This window comes from Austrofundulus limnaeus, unplaced genomic scaffold (assembly GCF_001266775.1).
Source record: "Austrofundulus limnaeus strain Quisiro unplaced genomic scaffold, Austrofundulus_limnaeus-1.0 Scaffold767, whole genome shotgun sequence".
Lineage (NCBI taxonomy): Eukaryota > Metazoa > Chordata > Actinopteri > Cyprinodontiformes > Rivulidae > Austrofundulus > Austrofundulus limnaeus.
Genome location: NW_013953169.1, coordinates 176,949 through 178,209, shown reverse-complemented (window position 1 = coordinate 178,209; position 1,261 = coordinate 176,949). Strand labels below are relative to the sequence as shown.

Sequence of the window (1,261 nt, the reverse complement as noted above, 5' to 3'; positions counted from 1 at the left end):
TCCATCAGGTAAAAAGGCTCAAAGATGTCCTGCATCAGTCAGCATCTCACCTGCAGCAGAAAACTGACTGCTGCAGGTGAGATGATGACTGCTCATATAAACTCCACTCCACCTCTGCTCTAAAAGGTCTAACCTTGCTTTGAAAGCAGGTTATGATGGGATGTTTGGTTGGAATCTTCTGAACATTCGTGTCTTTTAGAAGCCATGTCGTGTTCTCTCACCTTGGGAGCAGGTGAAGACTCCGCCTTCTTCAGCGCTGCGCTGCTTTCAGGGCTGACCTCAGGGTGATCGGACTGGACGTGAGTCTCCAGGTCCTCCAGGCTTTCAAACTTGACTCCACACTCTGGACACCTGAGCGTGTTCACAGCCTTCTCCAGCTGTGTGTCTGCAGGTGTGCCTGCTCCTCCCACACTGGGACTCTGGCCGTTTGTTCCCCTGAAACCAACATTTGGACTCATTTAACCAAAAAGAGTCGTCAGACTATCAGCTGTGAAGTGATGTCAGGTCTGTGAGGAAGTGATGTCAGGTTTGTGATTGTGAGGAAGTGATGTCAGGTCTGTGAGGAAGTGATGTCAAGTTTGTTATTGTGAGGAAGTGATGTCAGGTCTGTGAGGAAGTGATGTTAGGTTTGTGATTGTGAGGAAGTGATATCAGGTCTGTGATTGTGAGGAAGTGATGTCAGGTCTGTGAGGAAGTGATGTCAGGTCTGTGAGGAAGTGACCCACCTGCTCATACAGGCAGCACACAGACCGTACGGCAGCCCGTTCACATCCAGCTTCACCAGATCTCCTTTATTCTTGAACTCCTTCAAGCAGAAAGCACATTTATACATCTTGTGCTGCTGCAGCTGTCCGTTGGGGGAGGACGAGGCCGAGCCTCCGCCCCCGCCCGCTCCCACGTTGCTGCCTGCGGCTCCCCCCGGCACCGAGCTGCTGGAAAGCTTCTGCATGTGGAAGGTGCCGTGGATCTTCAGCTCCAGGGTGGAGGTGACGGTCTGCATGCAGACCACGCAGCGGAAGCCAGTCAGGGAGTTGCGCAGGTCAGGGTGCATCTGACAGTGCTCAATAAACTCCTCCTCACTCTGCAGGGGCATCTTACAGATCCGACAGGTTCCTGTGTCCAGGCTTTTACTGTGGGTCACCTGCAGCAGGGAACCACCGGCACCACAACACAAACATCCAGTCATTTGGAACTGAAGCACACAGGTCCAGTTCTAAATAACAACAATTATAATAATAATAACAACAACAACAACAACAAC

The 1,261-nt window shown here is 51.4% G+C and overlaps 1 protein-coding gene across 1 annotated transcript in view; it reads right to left on the bottom strand.

Annotated features, from left to right (window-relative positions):
* Positions 1-221: 221 nt before the first annotated feature.
* Positions 222-1,261, bottom strand: part of znf423 (zinc finger protein 423) — a gene marked incomplete at both ends in the record, with an annotated part of 12,425 nt that continues 11,385 nt past the window's right edge. Inside the window, 2 exon segments of the mRNA XM_014028481.1 lie at positions 222-435; positions 726-1,141. Of these exon segments, the coding sequence (XP_013883935.1) occupies positions 222-435; positions 726-1,141 (630 nt within the window).